At 36.8% G+C, this 16,889-nt stretch overlaps 1 protein-coding gene across 1 annotated transcript in view; it reads right to left on the bottom strand.

Moving 5' to 3' along the window:
- Positions 1–16,889, bottom strand: part of CORIN (corin, serine peptidase) — a 149,301-nt gene that overhangs the window by 119,905 nt on the left and 12,507 nt on the right. Inside the window, exons 2-3 of the mRNA XM_056357089.1 lie at positions 11,557–11,701; positions 882–1,328 (exon numbers count right to left, since the gene is read on the bottom strand). Of these exons, the coding sequence (XP_056213064.1) occupies positions 882–1,328; positions 11,557–11,701 (592 nt within the window). The remainder of the gene's footprint in view (positions 1–881; positions 1,329–11,556; positions 11,702–16,889) is intronic.

The following is a 16,889-nucleotide window of genomic DNA, read 5'->3' as shown; positions in this document are numbered from 1 at the left end:
TAAGCACAGAATCCAACAGAAGTAATCACCCCTGTCAGATACTATCCCTTCATTTTCATTTCATAGCAATGTCACAAAAACATTTAATAGAGTGTGCCACTTCTAGGTCACGATTTCCTTTCATCTATTTCATATCTCTCTATGACCTCAAGTAAGTTTCACTTTGTGCCTTGGTGGGATCAGGAGCAAAGGAACAACATGCAGTTCAAGAGAAACAAATTCATTTTAATATGGTACCCTAGCGTTCTCAGTTGTTAGCAAAATAATATCAAGGAACCTTTCACTACCACTGGTGAATCAATAAAATAACCATGGCACTAATGACATGCACGTACTTTCACAGTCAAACCAAAAAACCACCGAAACCAATCATAGTTAATTGCTAGTATTCTCTCTAGGCATTTTTATTACAGTCCTCGGAAATTTCACTGGAACTTTATTGCTATAGAGAGAAACTGCTTCAAATTAGAGAAGAATTTATACATTAACATAGAAAAAGTTGTAACTGTAATTATATCCCAAGTTCAAGAAAGTACTTGCCATGTATGTAAGATTAAAGAAACAGAAAATTCAATCTACAAATTGAATATGGTCTGCAATAACTCATTTTCAGCCTTGGTAAGCATGCATGATTATCACCAATTGAAGAATGTATTGTAAGTATTCATACCTGAAAGAATTTACTGCATCTTCCTCAATGAGGCCGATCAAATGTTCTGATAAGAAACCAGTTGCTTGCAACATGGAACGTGCATGGCAAAAGAAACTACCAAAAGGGACACATTCCTCAGAACTCATGCAAACACACTGGGAAGCATACCAACAGTATGTTCTGTAATTTCTGACTCAAAATTGTGGAGCCAAATAAAATGTAAACTTACTTTTTTTCTGATCCATTTTTTGTGACACAGATGGACGGGTAGGACTTATAACTGGGCGATCGGTCATCCTGTCTGTGTTGTTAAAGGATGCATCTGTAGGCCACAAAGTTGCCTCTTCTGCAGTGGCAAACATCTGGGTGCTGTTTTCAGAGCCCTCTGCACCATCATATGTAGGTTGAGGATTGAGCACTGTGGCCTGAGTTGCAAGAGCAAATGAATTTTCCTGGAAAGTCTCTCTAAATATATTTGAGTTCTTGTTCATTTGGTCAATGTGGGATAAAGGTGTGGTGGTCCAGGATGAGGGCCATGTACCAAGATCCATTGTGGGATCAGTCTTGGAACTGTTTTCAACCATGTTTGGCAAAAGATCATCAGATGTTTCAATATCACCATTAACTGTGAGGACCTCACTTCCGTTTGAATAAAAGCATGTTTTTTCTAACACTCCTGCAAGAAAGGGAATAAAAAAACCCACAATTATCATCACTTGGAAGGACAACTGTTACCAATTTGTTTCAGAAGGCTAATAATAAAAATAACGGCACAGATTAAAAAAGTAACATACATTTCAAAGTTAAAGAGAACTCAAGTGAAAAAATTAACGTACCAACAAAATAACAGTAGCGCATCAAAACTAAAGCTATGACTATGAAAAGCTATGAATAAGAGAAAGAAATAAATGCTTCCATGAACTAGAAGTCTTTTAATCTTACTTGTAGTAGGTCACTGAACTCTGACATATTTATAACAATAGAGTGTAATTTCAGGGAACTCCAACATGCATTTCTTCTATCATGGTGTTAATAAGATTGGCAATACTAATATTTTTTTCTCTTTTTAAATTGCATCATCTCTTGTTTTCATAGTACCACCATCTCGGTAAAGCTAATGCTGAAGCTTCAAGGGGACTGATACATTTTTAGTATATTTTATATTTACTAACTTTTAAAGAGGAAAGAGGTATTGTTTTCTCTACATAGGATTACATAATTTAACTACCACTGCTAAACATAGGTCCAGTACTTTTTCATTCGTCTGATACTGTATTTTAAATATATAGTTGTATCCAAAATTTTAGCTACTTACTGTAATATTTTTTGTTGTTGTTGTTCATTTATTAGAGACAAACACAGACTTTGCTTAGTTGTATGCATTGAACAGTTGCAAGTAATTATAGTTAACAAATCAAAACAGCCGCATAATACTACGGATCAGGGAATTCAAACTAAATAGTAAGAGAATCTATTTTTATCCTGTGAATGTAACTGAAGTATTTAACTAATCCAAATAATAAAGAAGGCATCTCAAACATATATAGGACACATAACATAGTTATCTACAATAAAAACTAAAAATACTAACTCAAATTTTTTAACCAAGTATATTAGAGTCATATTAAATGCTAGAAGGGAAACACCACTCTGTCACAACATACAAAACTTGTTAAACAGCAAAAGCAATTTTTGCTACTAGCTAGTCATGAAAAAAAAAAAAAAAGAGTTTAACAGTCATAATAAGCACAGCTCAGCTAGACTTGATTATAAACAATTAAAAGGAATCCTTCAAAACATAAAATCTCTGAACTGTTTCTAAATACCTTGACAACAATTGATAATTTTAATAGTTTTTCTTGTTGCCTACTCCTACCAACAATATTTAAGCACTCCTCTCACATTGTTTCAAGACAATAAAGTAAAATCAAGGCAGCAAAAACTATTTGTCCTTTGAGCACTGGGACACAAATGCAACAGCATTTCCTCAGCCAAAATCCAAAGAAAAGACCTAAACCACAGCTTCCTCCAGAATAGCTTCATATGGAAAGAAGACAGTTATCAACTTACCCTTTCCACTCCTTTTCTCTCTCACCCTCACTGCCAGCTACCAGCCCCTCAAGCCAAAAAGATGGTCACACCTGAAGCTCATTAACAAGAATTCGTTTCCTGTTGTGCTCTACAAACCCTTTGAACTCAAAGCTAATCATGCAGATTTTTCTTTCCACTCTGATGTGTGAATCGTTTTTGCTAAGCTTTTGTAATGATTTGATCCTTCACTAGCTGCTTGGTACAGATGACTCGAGTCCACACGACACCCACCACCATTTCAACTGGAGTTCATTTTCAGTTTGATTATTGTGTTTACCAAAATGACTAGTGGTACAATCACCTCTCAGCCAGGCATTGCTCACCCACCACCACTCCAAGGTCTCTCCCTGGCCAAACCTACCACTCTGCCAACTCCAGGCACCATATGCAGCCCGTACCCATTCAGGTATCCTGAGCCCCTTCCCACTGCCGTTACTGAACTCCTTTTCTCACCCCTTAATGCACTCTGCAGCTAGACTAAATCAGTTGACTGGTCTGAAATTCAAGGACTGTGCAGGAGGAAATCTTTATTAATCACAGCTACAAATAAATAACAATACCAGAAGAACCAGTTACAGTCTTCAGTTACAGTCTGAAGTGACTTTGGATTGGAAAGCTTTATAGGTGAGAAGAAAAAAGAACTACAATAGCTGAGAAGAAGCAGTCTTATCATTTGCTTCTTCACTGAGTAACCTTTAACTATAGCAACTGGAACCAGCAAGAACAACTTGCAAGATTCCTGAAATATAATGGGGTTCAATGAAACAGTTACCGTTTGTGATTTACCATACCCTCATTTATCCAGAATGGGCTGTTTTGGCTCCATTGTCACTAACTGTGAGTAAATCTCTGAGTCTAACTTCTACTGGAAGAATCCAGGGGAACTTTATATATATACACGTTAAGGTTTCTGTTTTTCCACCAGCAAATGTTCATAATTCACTGGGATTTGGAGGAATTTATTGTGTGTATTTTACAAAAGCAACTAAAAAACTAGCTCCAAATTATTTCAGCAGCAATTTTTTTTCACTTGAGTCCTCTGGTCAAGCTAAACAGGAGGAATGAACATGCTCTGGTTTCACAATCAGGGATCCAGTAGTAATATCATTTGCTAAAATATAAGGAATCATGACGGATCATGCTCAGAAATTGTGCTCACTCATATGTAGCTTTACTTGGATGCTTTGACTCCAAATAAAGCTTTGACTCTCTCTGAGTTAGAGACCTACTTAGTTTCAAAATTCATAGTTTTTTCTGTAGTTTTCAAAAAGTTAAGATGAGCTGTTTCCTCCTTTGGAAAAGTGCATAATTTTTTTCGTAATTCAAGAATAGCTAAGGGGATTTTTTTTCAAATTCTCTCTCTTCCTCACTAGGCTCATCTCATCTCCTCCACTCAACACAGAAATAGAAAAAGCCTGGAAAATGTTGGTCCCAAAGAGCTATAAATAATGATTTAAAATTAAGGTGAAAATGATTGGCTATTTATATATCACTCAGCAGAATAGCAGACAATATAATACAAGACAGGCAAACTCTTGAAAGGAGTTTAAAAACAACTTTTGGTTTAATACAGTGGAACCATAAATACTGTTAAGGAAAATACTGAAGTTACCCACTGGATTCTATCCTCTCGCCACTCAGCCTTATTTCATTCTTTTTCTGGAACAACAAATAATATGGGTATCTATCACTACCCATAAGGTCACTTACTTCTTTCACCAAGATTCCCAAATGCTTGTTGGCTTCTTCAAACCCCCTTTCCAACTATAGCATTTTTTGTTCTATTTTCAGTTTCCTAGTGATAACAACTCCCCTTCTCTTCTTGACAGGTGTACCACACAATGAACCTCTTCTACACAAAAGGCCTTCCCAATTGTATCATTTCAGCTGACAATGAGTAACATTAAAATTCTTTTTAACAGCGTTGGCTTTTTTCCCTGCAAAATATGATGAGCCTGGGCTCTGGTACATATGACCCTGAAAGAGGCAGGCATAGACGTCTGTTCGGCATCCCCCATCGGCTAGCTCTAGATGACAATTATGTTTCCACTTAGTATGTGAGGGGTTTGGATCATTTTCCTGAGAAACTTTGTTCTCCTGCCATATTTTCCTCCTATCCTCTCATCTTTCCAATGCACAGTAGGAAATTCAAGGCCTTAATTCCAGGCTATAGAGTCCACTCTCTGAGTTAGGCTCCCATTTGCTTTGATTCTCATCCTTTCCCCCCCTGAAAATACTACGGTATATTTTCCATCTTAAATTAAGCTGACTGGAGATTTTTTATACCATCAAATACCCTGACAGAACTGTATAAATTTTAAGATACCTAAGAAAACAGTGTGATGCTTTAAAACAATCATTTTTTAATCTTTTCAGTAATGAGAACTGAATTACTCTCTACCAACGTCTGCTAACAGCCATACGATTCACACAGAACATGCATTTCATGCATGTATACATGCACACTATATCCAGCTTTTCTTTAGATGTGAGTTCATACAGACCTATAGACAGTAAATCATAGAGCTACAGATAGTAAATCTTAAGCCAGGTAGTTAATTAGTTGAGAAATAGCTGTAACCATTTTGGACTTGTGTCTCCAGCTACAGCTGGACATGTCCAGATGACAGAAACATACAGCATGCTGGCCTTCGCTGTGTTTGGTACAAAAATGAGGAACTGGCACCAGGCTCATTTGGTTCAAAGCAATGCTTTGCCAACAGTTTCACTGATCACTTTCCAGTTGCTGCTCACTATTGTGAAATTAATGTTTTATTTAAAGCTCTGAAATGGACAGTTATGAGATCTAAGAAATAGTCACACTGTTCAAGCTATTAAATTGAGATGCTGGCAGCACAATCTGTGGGTGATTTCTAGAAGTTCACAGCAGGAAATCTCAAAAAGACCAAGTTTGTTTAAAAAGCTAATGAAATAGAGCAAAGCAGCCTACCAAAGGATGTGTAATGGATGAGTCAGTTACACAGGGAATAAAACACTGTTTCACTACTGTAACTAGCCAGCACATACCCACTGAGACTTCTGCAGGGTCTGTTCTTGTGGCCCTGTGCTCTGAAGAAATGGGCACATCACTGCTAATACGGAGGTCCCACCGCATACCAAACCATTTCACATCTCTTGAGCTCAGTAGCAGACATAATCCTGCTCCTCCTGCCAAGTAAAGACATCACCTTAAACCGCTTACCAGCTGGCCAAGGGGCCAAAAAGGAGGTCAGTTGTAATTTATTTTTTTTCAACTCAACGGGTAACTTATGCAAATAATGGATCAGTTGCCAGATAAAATGGAACTAAAAGTAGGCTTTGTGGAATGCATCTTTTAAAGAAGCTGTAGGACAGTCAGGCTCCTAAGGCCATGTGCAGAAAGGAGAGATTTCCCTTTCATCAACTTCTGGCTTTCAGGCAATGAAGTCTCAGCAAAAACATGAGGCTCATACTAAAGGGCTGGAGCGGAACAAAGTAGCTATCTTTCATATTAACAGCTGCTGTTGCCTGAAAGTTCCCAGTTACAGTCAAACACTGTGGTCTAATAAAAAAATCTTAACTATTGTCTTTCTTTTTTCCTGTCTCTTGAGCACAATGTGTCATGTAACTAGAAATTTTTATTTCTAAAGCTTTTCTTAGCCTATAGAAATTAAATGTAACATACACATAATGGCTTTATCACAATTCAGAAACAAATCCTGAACTCAGTGCCTGCGTTAAACACTCACTTTGCATTGGCTAATGAATAAAAGCACCATGGGCTCCTTGGGAATCATGTTGATAGAATCATGCTACACCCGAATCCATCCCTCAGTCACTCTGACCTTCTGCCCATATGTGCTGGGTGGACTGCCAGGCTTTCATTGTTATTCTCTAGATCACAAAAACAATTCCTCGTCAAACTCAGTGATGTCTCACAGCAGACATCCTGACCTGGAGCTGTATTCACCACATCTTTCCCGGCCCCCCCCCCCCTCCCCCCCGCCTCGCTCCCCCCCCCCCCCCCCCAACATCCCAGGTGTATTAGTAAAGAAGGCTTGCTAGACTAAATTAGTTCTTATAGATGGGTGAAACACAGGCTGCTTTGGGATACACTCTGGACATTTGCTGTAACGTAGCTGTTTTGGCAAGATCAAATTAAAGAACTGGCAGATCGTTTACCTGATGATTACCATCTTCCATCGGAAAAATTCCCAAGACCAAGTGGTTTATTTATATGTTAGTGTTAAACTCCTAAATTTGAGCACCTGTCTTACAGCAAATACTGCCATTGATTAACAATGGAATTGTTTATGTTTCATGTTGTTTTCACAATTACAACTTTTAGATCCCCACGCTGCTAGTCAGTTTAGATTTTGAGGACATGGCATACGCCTCAAGGCTCAACATCACTTGCAGAACTACCAGCAACTCCAAATGGTTCAGAGAGAAAGATCCTTTTACTCTAGAGTATAACGCACTACAGCTTTAACTTCTTCTGTGCGGCAAAAAGTTCCAATACAGTTGGGCTCCCAAATTGATACAGAAATGTTGGCACGTGCATGTCATCTTAAGAAAGCGGAAGATCCAACAGCCACAAAGCAATTTTACTGTGATGTACTTTTCCTGATGTTTATTCTGTGAAGGAGACACAGCTCCTCCTGTGTTCTCAGGAGGGGAAGGGAATGGAGAATACAGGTCTCACAGATAATACAATAGTAATAATAATTGTTCAACCAGTGATATGCAAAAACATTGACAGCATCTCTCAGGTGGACAGAATCTTGCTACAGATTTTCCAGACAGAATGATTTGAGAACTGCCCAGGCTGGTTCATACTTATACAAGGATAATAAAAATGCAACTATTGGGGAGAACTTTGTTTTTAAGGCAAGTAAGGTGAAAATGCTAAATACAACACATCACATAACACTTAGAACCAAAATTAATTTCAAAATACATGTCAGAGCCAAAATATAAACACTGCATGCTGATAATGCAAGGATGGTAAGAGAACCGAAACCTCAAATACTCACATATCCATAGTCAACAGTGCATCTTAGAGACTTAAATTGTAATCCTCATTCCCACCGGTGTTGGCAGACTAACAGATTCTTAAAATAACACTTTGCAAAATGCATGAATGCCTAACATTGTGCATAGATAAGAGGGTATGCTGTTTGCCTGAAAGGCAGGCCTATTTGATGTGGTCCTGCAGTGTGATCATATGCCCAAAATCCGTTCTTTATGTGTATCACAAGGCTTGTTCTGAATTTTACAGAAAACAATAGACAAAGCACTGGTTCTGGATGGCTGTTAAGAGGAGCTGGTAGAAGACCACATAAGTATGAGTTGAGGATACTGATGTGAAGGAGTGAGAGGAATGAGACATCTACCACAGAATGCATTTATCACTATAAAATAAATATTATTGATTTTCCTTTGTGGAACTGTAAGTATAAAACATTTTGTTTTCCCAGATAAATAACTGGTAATGGTAAGCAATTATGGTACAATCAAAAAAAATTTTGATTTAGTATAATGCTCACCAGCTGTGGAGGACTTGTTTTTAAAAACAGTGTTTCAAGTGGTTTAGAACACTTCCTGTCTGCAAGGAAAAGAATGAAAATGCCAGAGGTTTTTCATTCTTACAAACATGCTAATTTTCACCCTTGTAATGTTTGCGTACTATTCATGACTTAAGGATTCTTTTCAGTGTAAGCAAAATGGGACATAGACTACAGATGCTGACATAAGTTGAAGGTGATCTAACCTCCCTCCATTTTAAAGAAAGATCTAGCTATTCAAACCATGGATTCAGGTACTGTTTGTTTTCCTGGAAAGTGATAAAAATTTACTATACGATACTAACTATAATCCCCAGAAAAAATTATGGACCAGTCTTATTAGGAGGCTATAGGGGTCAGATAAAATTTTAAGAAATCAGTAATTTTGCCTTTTCTCCCCCCTTCAAATTTATATTGCTGAGTTAGATCTTCATGGTCAAGTTCTTGCATGTTAGGTCTTCAACAGTCCAAAGAAGCAGCATTCCTAAGCCCTCCTGACCTCTGATGTAACACAGGCAATCAACAAATTATTATAGTCATGGTCTAAAGGTCAGACTTCCTTCATAGCAACTGGTACTGCCTCTGCTTAGGGTGAAACAACATTCATTCATTACAAAGTTTTCTTCTACAGGTTGACAAGCACGCTATAGTCCTGGTGAGAGACAGAAGAGTATGCAGAGCCAGAATGTAAATTAATCTCTTTGATTGAAAGAAATCAAAGCTAAACAACTCAGCTTGATGTTCTCTTCTATGGACAATCAAAGTCTCTTCTATCTTTAGTCAAAACAATGTGTATCTCTACTGATAATCTGCTTTGTCCTTTCTTTGTACACAGTTCTAATTAACTTTTTCAAGGGCTTTGCATCTTGAATACTTTGATGATAAATAATTTTTGAAAGGTTGATTAATGACATATTCTGAAAATAGGCCCCGTGACACATCTCAAGTAGGATATTCTCTATTACTAGAATATAACTGTACTGCTTTACCTGTTGCGTTCCAGCCATACCAACTTTTCAGTTTGTTCAGCGTGACAGTTTGCAATGATGTGCAGTCAACAAAACAGATGTAAGGGAAGTGCATAGCAAAGTTCTAAGGTGCATGAAATTTTTTCATGTGTATATGCCTCATTTCATTAAAAAAATATTGCAAAAGGAAAAGAATAATTACCTACAAATTTACCACACAAAACAAAATACTTACTTGCAAAATATAAAAGGCCTAATTTTCTGATGAGTTTGTTACCAAAGTCAGATCAAAAAAATGTTCATAAGGTTCTAAACAATATACTGGAGCTCTCTATGTTTTAAGCACCAGCAAAAGATATTATAACGACATCCATGAATTTAACTCCTCCATTTCATGAAAAAAATAACAGAATTTCCTCTATATCTAATAATTTGTGTCAGCCAGTCAGGAGTATCAACTCATTTCTTACATTGTCAGTCATCATACCAATATTAGAGTGTAACAGAATTCAATTATGAAATGAACTATTATTCTGGATATAGTGTATTCTCAATAAACACAACAGACTACGTTATATTACACACACTTTAAAGATGCCCACATAATCTGTTTATTTAATTCCAGTGATCAGATATATTTGTTTCTAGCCTATCAATGCATGTAAAATGAAAGCTGTTAACTGAGAAAGAATATGAAATTATGACCATGGTAGTTCAAAAAATCCTGAAGGGAGCTTTGCCAGTTTTGACTTGGGTAATAACACCAAGCCTTATTCCTCACCCTACAGTAATTACACTGACTCAAGAGGAGATACTCCTGATTTTTGCTACATAAGTAGGATCGGAACAGGTCCCATTTACCCAGTGGACTTCATAAATTTTAATGAGTGTTACGTTGATACATGCCTCAGAGAAGGAGATTGAGTGGAGCTGACGTAAATACACCTGCTTTTTATCTGCTTTCTCACCAAAGAATGAAAATCTAGGGCACAGGATATGAAGGATACAAATGGAATGCTAAACATAAGGAAAGTAAATTGAATGGCATCATATTTCCTAATTGCCAGACTTACTTGATCTTAATCCACTTCAGACTGTTCTTAGTTTAAAGATACATCCCAAGACTTACTTGTCAATCATAACATTCACTAGCTTTGAGGGTTTTTTACTTCCCTGACTTAAGCTAAATGAAAAGAACAGGCCTACAATGTCTTGTTGTAAATCCTTTACAGACTGAATTGAGAAAACAGATTTAAGTTGTCTTGATTTTGACAGTGCTGAAGGTGCTATTGAAACATCTTTAGTTTCTCCCTGTGCTTGCTGTTTGATTATATGATGTGTATAGAAGTTGGGGGTTTAAAATAGGAAAACAGATTTCTATCTATATACCTCACACATTACCCCACTTGTTACAGATGTGCTTCTGAAGTTCTTAATAAGGAAGCTCAACTAGAAAATATTATCATTAGCAAAAAAAGAAGCAAAAAGGCCAGAAACCCACAACACTGAAAGCAGATAACTTTTTTACTTTTTTTTTTTCCTGAAAAAGTAACGCTTTAACCTAGCATTACTGTCTTTCTCATGTTGTAGTTGAAGCAATTTAGGATATAAGCAAATTAGGATATTCTCTAAAGATATCAAAGGGAAGGATTTTTAAAAAAATTTTTGGTAATAAAATATTACCTTTTAAATCTGCAACAGGCACAGTTAGTTAACAGACTGAGCCATTTTGACATCCAATGTACCTGGAACAATTTCCCACAAAACATAAGAGTTCTGTATTAATACATATTTCATGTTTAGAAAAAAATAACATATTTTTCCTTAGTTAAACAGTAATATTTTGTAGGCTGTTCAGAAAGATTTATGGCTATGTATAAATTAACTCTCACCTAAAAATAGAAGTCAGATTTGCATATCAATGTGTGACATAAAGGGATAAATATTCCATTCCACTGGCAGTGATCTGAAGTTCTAACATAAATATCTTTTTGTACTTGTAAAATGACTGCTGAAAATGACTACATGCTCAAGGTAGCATGCTCCTCAAAAATCTACTTTGAGAAATTCAGAAAAGGTTTCCTCCTCAATACCTTAAATACATTTTAAATATATAAATCTAAATAGCATATTTGTTTCTCTGCAACAAACATTATTAAGTCACTAGGTAGATTAGTTTGTTAGGTAGATGGGCTAAGATATATTTTTAATGTCCACAATTACATTAGCACTTGAGAATGCATTCTCAGTTTTAGTCTTCTTACTTAAACAAGGGTCAATTTACTCCATTAGCACTCACCTACAAAGGTAAGCAGGATCACCAACAAAAGGATCAGGGCACAGATGCACGGAATCAGTATTAGGAGCAAAAGTCGAAGGAACTTGGCAGAAGCCAGTTTCTGGGAGCAACCATCCCCCATATTATCCTCATCTGTTCCTAAGACCTGAAAAACAAAGGAGCCCAGTTTTATCATTCTGGTGTCAATTAGTCTTCAACAGCAGTCATCCCCATTACACAGAGTAGCTATATGATTTAAATATATGCTATAAATGGCTTTTAGATTCTTAATGAGAAGTTGTACGTAAACTTCCTTTCTGGTGGACAGCCTGATGTAATCTGTAACTTAGTTCAGTTCACCCAATACCCACAGAGTTACAGCTTCACTGAAATTTTTAAACATTTCTGATGAACTAGAAGTTGGATAGGCATTTGATTTGAAAAAATTTAACTACACAATAAATTTAAGCAATAAGGCTAAAATCAGCTCATATTATAATTAAAAATAATCCATTCCTAATTATTCAAGAGCTCCATGTTCTTAAGTTTCTTTTATTAAGGCATCATGGAACTATTATAATCTTTGTTTTAAGTGACAATAGAAGCAATAAGGACTGTTCCACTTATGCACAATAATGCTGTCTCATTTTTTAAGTACTTAACAAAATTATAACTTATCACAGTTTGCAACTGTTTTCTGTTTCATAAATGGAATATAGAACAATAGAGAAAACTAATTTTCCAAATTCAATTTAGCTGCACAAAGTACAAAAATTTCAAACCTTTCAAAAGCCTCAACATGTATTTCTTTTTTTTTTTTTAAACATAACTCCATTAAGAGTCCATCTGATATATTGGAGAAACATTATACTTTTTAAACAGAAACAAAATCAAAATTCCAAATTAATATTTAATAGCAAGATTGAAAATGATATTGTAAAGTTAAGACATCTTTATTCAAAATTGAATAAAATAATTACAATTTTCCCTACGATAAGGTGAAATTGGATGGTAAGATTATCAGTACCAGACAATTTCTTCCCAAAGAATGACTAACAGTTTATCCTTTTTCTCAGAAAGATCAATCACATTGAAGTTGGTCATGACAGGACACAAGCGTGTAAATGCATCCATTACCCTGACAGCCTCTCCCCAAAGAATCTCAAGAAACTGAGGTCTACAACATATATATTATTAGTCTCATAAACACCAGTCTTTGCAGCTTATCCCTTTGGCTCGCTCTGCTGTAAATTCCCTTCGGTGAGGAACACATTACCAGACTGACTGGCACAAATGGAAGCTGAACTATTTCTTAAGGAACTGCTGCACAGAGACTAGATTTCTACCACAGCAATCTCACTGCCCCTTTTACTGCCTTGACTGAGAAAACTATAGGCAGAAGTGGGATTTAGAGCATAATTTTCCGTCATTCTGCAACGTCTCTTGTTCCAGCATGGCACAAGGACTATCTGTAAGGAAACTTCCCTTGCTGATAGCATTAGAATTATCACTCATTTCTGATACCCCTGGTTACTAGACACTGCAGACACTGTACTGACAGCAGAAATTAAGAAAACTGCTTTTGTGCTGTTTTATGTACCTTTTCTGATACTGCTAAGCATCACATGTTATCTGACCTCCTTCAGACCCATCCAGTGCAGTGTCCCATATGATTTTTTTTGCTACTTCCCACTGTTCAAAGTAAAGACCAAGTAATATTGAAAATGCGTAAGTACCAGTATGGTGTGAGGTGCTAGTGGTATCTCACTTGATAAACTTCTTCCTATTCCAGTGGTTCAGTCTCAGCACCATCCTACTACTGCGCTTATCCAGCAAGCAGGAGTTAAGTTGTTAGTCAAAGATGGTGGGGTTATGTGAAACAGCCAGCTCAGGGTGAGAATAATAAGAGTGGTAGCTCTGTCTATTGAAAAGGTACAGGTTGGGTGAGTTGACAAAGGTCTGTAACCTGATCATCACCATCTCCCTCAACAAGAGAAATATAAAGAATGTTGGAGAGAGTTAATTGGTTTTTAATCAGAAGTGTTTTTCTTAATCAACAGCTTATTCAGAAGTTGCAAATGCTGCAATCCAAGATTTTGGGATATTTCAGCTAAATTACTGGCCTTCCCTGTAAGTAACACCTCAAATAGCCAGGCACAGATAAAGATACAGTGACATTTATAAAATCCCTGCTTGACTATGTAACTTTCTGCAGTCCACACTTGCCTACATTTCCATATTAAAATTTTCAAAGTCTGCCTGAAATTTTGCTTCTGGTTTTGCTGGAATATAGCAGTTTAGCAGCTACTCATGGCAGCCTTCCCTGAATTCTGTAACTTTGGTTTACGCAGCCTGTATTAGGCCCCCCGGGAGGTCCAAGCGCAGGTAACAAAGGAATAACACAGCTCTGTTATGAATACAGATCTCCCAAAACACAGCTGCCATAACTACTTTTGAAAGCACAGCCAAAAGAAAATATATACATATATATAAATGGCATAAAATTGCCCTTTCCAACAGTGCAGTGGTTACAGTGTTCTTGCAGGAAATGGTGCTGTTGAGTTCAATTCCCTCTTCAGCTTAAAGCAGTTAAAAGTTAGATCTGCAACTCAGCAGAGCATCACAATCACCTAACACAGACTCCTCCTGAATCAGAGCACACCATCTCTTGAAGTATCAGTATTCTGTAAAAAGGAACATGGTTCTGCTGGGCCACATAACAGAAAGCAGGACCATCACTCCACAGCCCAGTGATTAAGGCACTGGGGAGCTGACTCGTAGTTTCTTCAAGGCAAACAAATGTAAAACCCATCTCGTTTTCCTGAAGGAATGACTCTCAATCAAGATACGCTTTTTGCAAACCCCAGGCAAAAGTGCCCAACTCTACGCAGTGTAATACAAGGTAAATATTGACCCCTGACTCCACAAACAGTTTGTCTTAGGAATAAAAAATGTATGTTATCAATAAACAACAAAATTATATTCCCAAAGAATTGAGAAACTACACAGAAGCTGTATTCATCATCAATTTTTATGACTCTTCTTGTGAGGAGGAGGAGGTGATATTGAGTATTTTGGAGATACATGAGGTTTTAATCACTCCAAGAGCAAATGTATAACTGAGAGCAGAGTTACCACAACTGTTGCACAGATGCCTCAGAGCTAACCTAGGAGAAACGTTTAATGCGTGCCAACGAAAACCGTGAACTTCTTATGTTCCTTCGTTTCTGTGAGAAATTTTTTGTAAAGTCTGTTGACACTGTGGACGCTAGGAACTTTAGGCAAACGTTCATACTAAAGGACAGCCTCGTAACATTTTCTTTCTTTTCAACTCCTGAAAGCAACAATAAACCTCAATCTTCGCACTGACAACTTACTACCACGGATTTTAAAAGGGACTGTTGTATCCAAATTTGCTTTCAGTGACTGCTCAAGAAAAGAATGTCAGATTGTGAAAGACATGCTTCTCTAAACACCATGAATTGCTAGTTTTGTGTAATAGCAAAGTAAATATTTATAGGCAACTAAACAGCATGTTGTTATTTTTTTCTTCTACAGGAAAAGACCTCATGAAAAACACTAAACCTATTTAAAATGATCATCAGTGATGCAGCAAACTTAATTTTGCCAGTTTTCCATCACTTGAACATCTACGTGAGCTTCTTCCTTCAATTTCTGTGAATATGAAATAAAACTAAAGATAGTGCTAATTGTTCTTATATCATCAATGAGAATTTAATAGTGTCCTATAGGTAAACATATGTACATTATAGCTACTTTTTAAATATTCCCTCATACTATTTATTTTCCTCTTGCCACCAAATATTGCAATACACAAAGAATATTTGCACCAGTTTTAAATGCTCTAGTATGCCAATGGTATCTGTATAAACTTCATACATACTCTGTCCTCACAACTCTGATAAAAAATGAAATACAGGCATAAATAATAGACTAAATGCACAAATAATGGAATGTTCACAGAAGAATGGGTCTGTAGAAGGAAACACGGGTGCTACATGCTTATTCATTTGTCTCACCTCAAGTTTCCAGGTTAGTGGCCAAGACAACAAACCCATCTCCCTCAATTCTCTCTGTAGTCGATAGTTACTCTGAATCATTCTCTGAGTCTGTAAGACTAAGGTACCTCACAGACACACATTTATCTCCCTCTCCAAGGAAAGGGCAAGACTTAGATGCAGAATCCTTGAGAGCAGACTGAAAGAAATCGATCCTAAATGCTGGAGATTTTGGCATAAAATAGATTTAGCACAGCACTGGACCAAAACATATTCTCAGTACTTGAAGATTACTGGTGCAAGTTCCCTTCCTACCACTGTTGTTAGAAAACTTGAATCAAGACTGTTAGGAATTAAATACCATGCGCACCGTAGTTAGGAAATGTCAGCGTTTGGTTTTTAAGGCCACAAGTTACTTGCTTTCAATACAATCAGATTTTGTATTAAACAAGAATATAGTGAGGATACATCAGATAAATTATTCTGACAGCTACAAAATGCTGCCCCTAATGAAATTCCATTAACCAGTGCTTACCTGGGTGCCATTCTCTCAGTAATGACTGCAATAAAGGAAAGACAGAATGCAGTAACTCTGAGCTAGTTTCAGTGCAGATTTTTAAAAAATCCTAGGCTTATCTAGGACTGCTGGATCAGACTGCTCACAGCTGATTTTCTGAAACCACAGAGGCAGAAAAAAGTAAGATAGAAAAAAAAAAGTTTCATCTTACTACTGAAAGACTAAAAATTCATTGGACCAAAATTCACAGCTTATCTTCTGCAAGATGTGGGGAAAATTTGATCTCATGGGTGTCATTTCCATAACATGCCTGTCATATTAAAGCACATAAATGACAGATTATGTTAAGATTTATATGTGAAAAGCCTATGGTAGCATTCAATTTTCTTTTTAGACACAAAAATTATAAGTTACTGGTCTATAAAGCAGCCTGAATCATGGTATAAGCACTTTACAAAAATATCTCCTGCTGTTGTCACCACAAACCTAACAGATGTTCTCCCAATAAAGAAATATCATTAAGGCTAACAGCCTACTCTCAGTATCTTCTGTGCATGATGAGTCTCTATAAAGAAATGCAGAAGACAACTGCTGGATCAGAAGCATCAAAATATCTTGGAACAAACCCTACACCAAAGTAGTATGTCGTGTTTATGCTGGAAAGAAGTGGAAAGACAATGCCATGACATGCAGGGAGGATGTCATTAGAGGGCAGTAAAGACGTAGCCTTGTAGAAGTCCTCATGCTGCCATGGAGGAATCCGCTACCCAGCCAAGCAATAGTTCATGTATGGAAAATACGTTCGATTATGAAAACTA

The sequence above is a fragment of the Falco biarmicus genome, chromosome 1 (assembly GCF_023638135.1).
Source record: "Falco biarmicus isolate bFalBia1 chromosome 1, bFalBia1.pri, whole genome shotgun sequence".
Taxonomy (NCBI): Eukaryota; Metazoa; Chordata; class Aves; order Falconiformes; family Falconidae; genus Falco; species Falco biarmicus.
This window is presented reverse-complemented; position numbering and strand designations above follow the sequence as displayed.